Genomic DNA, 3,467 nt, shown 5'->3' on the forward strand with positions numbered 1-3,467 from the left:
AAATGAAGAAAGCTGCTGCAGGCTAGCGGTGCTACACTGCTGAGCTTGGCTGCCTCAAGCAGATCTATCAAGGGAAAAAGGGAACATCTCCAAATCAAGTGCAGAATATAAAAAGGCAAAACGCGAATTTCTGCCAAAAGAAGCAAACATGGCAGGAAAAGAGGAGGTGGGGGGGTGGGGAGGAAGAGGAAAAATAAACCACCCACCCAACTGTGCCCTCCCTCCTGCCACCCCCACGCACCCCACTCCTGGCCCCTACTCTCCCTTTTTTTTTTCTTTTTTTTTTTTCTATTTTCCCCCCTGAAAGCAGAAAGCTGAACTGCCAACTCTTTCACATACTACCCACCAGATGAGGTGGGGCCTCTCTCCGGCAACCACTTAGCTCCAGAAATGATGTGAGGGTAGAAAAAGGCCACTCTGCTGGAAATTGTCACTCTTACACAAGCTGGCTCTATTCAGTCCCTGATCAAAGCACTGCCTTACAGAGAAAGTCGATTTGCACGCCCTGGGACAAAATAATCTAATTTACAAGCTCAGGCTATAGAACTTTCTTTATGGAGGAAAGGAAAAAAAATTAAAAAAAAATAAAATACAAAAAAGAAAAACCATATAAACCAATTCCTGCCACCCCCCCAGCCCCCCTCCTGGAAATATCATCTATGATTTCTTGCTGCTTAAGACAGCAGAAAGAGGAATTTTAGCATATTAATCTCAAGACAAGATAAGTTTCTACTTGTCTGTGTAAACAGTTTATTCACTGCAGGGATCGGGAGGCTGCAAGTCAACTGAATTAGCAAGTCAGCGAGTTAATTTTTTGAGAGGATGGTAACGTCACAAATCGAGTCCCCTCAAAGCAAGGAACGTATCTGCTGGAAATGTCTCTTTTTTGGGAGATCCTGCTTCCCACACCAGCTTACAGGTGGAGTGCTTCTGAAGGTCACCAGTGATGTGCACAAGGCCAAGCCCCGGTCTGCTCAGCACTAGTGGAGATATCAAGGTGGTGGATGGAGCCAAGGCTCTCACTAGACCCAACCGGGGAATCTCTGCTTGGATTTGGAGCAGGAGGACAAATTCAGTGCTATGGAAAAGTCCTAATTAGCACCTGGCTTTCAGGGAAGGACCAAATACAACTGGGCACAAGCAGGTTTTTGGCTCCCACTCAACGCAGAGCAGAATCTCTCGTCTGGCATCACGTAGGGATGGAAACCCTCTCCTCCCCTTCTCCCTTCCCTCCACCTCTGCTCGTTCCCCATCCCAGCATTTCCCATGGCCAACCCAGACCCTGCAGCTTCCACCTGAACTTACCGGAAAATGAGGTAGAGAAACTTGACCGTTGGCCTTGACACTTCGATGCATCTCCCGCTGGAGCTGCTTCTTGCTCCCAATTCTGTATGGGGGGATCCCATCTCTGCACATGGAAAAGAGGTCAACCATCAGCAAAGGTTCTCCCCATGCTCTAACCAAGACACTCTCCATCACCTCTGAAACCACCCTGGCATGTCACAGGTCTACCCAACCAGGTACACCACAGGTCCACCTTCCCAGAGGTGCTGAGCCCTCTGGACATCACCCGAAGCCAGGAGAAGCCTCAAACATCTGGTGGCTTGGGAAGGGCCTGTGTCACCATCTACATGGATATGCAGTAATTAAGCAAAAGCTGAAAAGCAAGCTGAAAGCGACTCCACACAGGAAGACACCCAAAGATCCCATCAGTTTAACTTCTGAGGTATCTTACTGTTACCAAAAGGCCCTTCCAATGTTTATTTTCTGCTTCTGCCCTTTATTTTGGTGCTTTTTCACCACCGAATTACACTCTCTGGGACCACAACTTTCCCCAAGCTCTGCAACACCCCATGGGGTGGTGGCACTGTGGAAATAAGAAGGAAGAGGCCGAAGATGGATGGCCACCAAAAGGCTGCTCCTCACAGAATGGTTTGGGTTGGAAGGGACCTTTCAAGGTCATCTAGTCCAAGCCCACCCTGCAATAAGCAGGGACATCTTCAACTGGAACAGGTTGCTCAGAGCCTCGTCCAACTTGACCCTGAGTGTTTCCAGGGATGGGGCTTCTACCACCTCTCTGGGCAACCTGTGCCAGTGTCACCTCCATCCCTACTTAAGATCCAGGATGCTTCTCCTGCCCTGAGGCCGGCCAGCACAGGCAGGCCACCGCAAGCCATGAGCAAAGCCAAGCTGTACCCTCTGGGCATGATGTTGTTCCCCTTGGCCATGTCGAATCACGGCCATGAAGAAGAGACCAGGTGAGGAGCACCAGTGGGACCAGCCCCCTGCACAGCCTGCTCGAGGCAACATGGGGTGTTTTCATCTGGCCACGCAAAAAATTACCTCAGTTAGGATTAAAGGGCCTTCTACAGACAGTGGGGACAGCCAGAAGAGCATGCTTGGAGATCCTGAATGTCTAATTTCACCCCTTCCCTCAGACTGGCTGAATAACCTTGATCTCTGCTCCTGTCCCTTTCATCCACCTGCCCCCACACCTGACTCATCTCCTGAAGAGAGAAAACAGCTCCTGCCCAAGGAGGAGCTACGGCAGTGGCCAAGCAGGCAGTGGTAGCCCTGAACTGCTGCCAGAAAAGCCAACGTGGGATGGCATCCCTATGTGCCACCTCCCGTGGCCACACACCGACATGTTTTGGACATTCAGCTGGAGACACAGCACAAGGAGACACCTTTCCAGGGACACCAAGGTCCCTTCTCTTGAGGAGGATGATTAGATGCCATCACTCCACGCTCAAGGTTTGAAGCATGTTATCACAGGCCTTTGTGAAGATCTTGGCCAAAGCGTTTAGTTGCCATTAAATTGTTTTAATGAGTAAGATTAAGCTGCAAAGCCTGGAGTGAAAGATCAGGACAATTTCATCTTAATAAACTTGGAAAAAATCTTTATAATGAAAGAGAGCACGCTGGGATGGCAGAGAAAGTCCTTGATGCCACAAGATGAACATCAGCCTCCTCTAGACAATGTTACATTACAAGTGAAAGGAGATAATTGTCCTAATGACCCCATTGCACAACACAGCGCTCTGGAGCACTTTCTGGGGAAGCAGCCCAGCAAATCACTGGCCACCACAGCTGACCATGGCCACTGACCTCAGCCACTGGTGGCCACCAAGTACTTCTGCTCCATGAACCCATGGGGCAACAAGGGCTTGGGACACATGCCATGCTGTTTGGGGGAGGATGGGGAAAAAGCAAATCTAAGGTGAAAACCAAATTATCTGTAGTTTCAGAGAAGTATTTGTTAATTGAGGCTTACTAAGGTAAGGGTGGCTTAGGGAAGAGCTTCAATATAGGGAATAACCAGTAAAACAGGTGTTTTAAAGGGAAGTGAAAATGCCAGCATGAGCACGTTCCAGGGACACATACACACGGGACTAATCCCGTTAACATCTTCAATTAAAGAGGAGGTGTCCTCCACAAACAGCAGGCCAAGAGGCCAGATGGGGAAG

General features: G+C 49.3%; 1 protein-coding gene across 1 annotated transcript in view; it reads right to left on the reverse strand.

Annotated features, from left to right (window-relative positions):
* The window catches only part of AXIN2 (axin 2), a gene marked incomplete at its 3' end in the record, with an annotated part of 16,130 nt that overhangs the window by 1,098 nt on the left and 11,565 nt on the right, over positions 1–3,467 (reverse strand). The window contains exon 3 of the mRNA XM_010168150.1: positions 1,306–1,408. Coding sequence (XP_010166452.1) covers positions 1,306–1,408 — 103 coding nt within the window. The remainder of the gene's footprint in view (positions 1–1,305; positions 1,409–3,467) is intronic.

Source organism: Antrostomus carolinensis, unplaced genomic scaffold (assembly GCF_000700745.2).
Source record: "Antrostomus carolinensis isolate BGI_N321 unplaced genomic scaffold, ASM70074v2 scaffold21745, whole genome shotgun sequence".
Taxonomy (NCBI): Eukaryota; Metazoa; Chordata; class Aves; order Caprimulgiformes; family Caprimulgidae; genus Antrostomus; species Antrostomus carolinensis.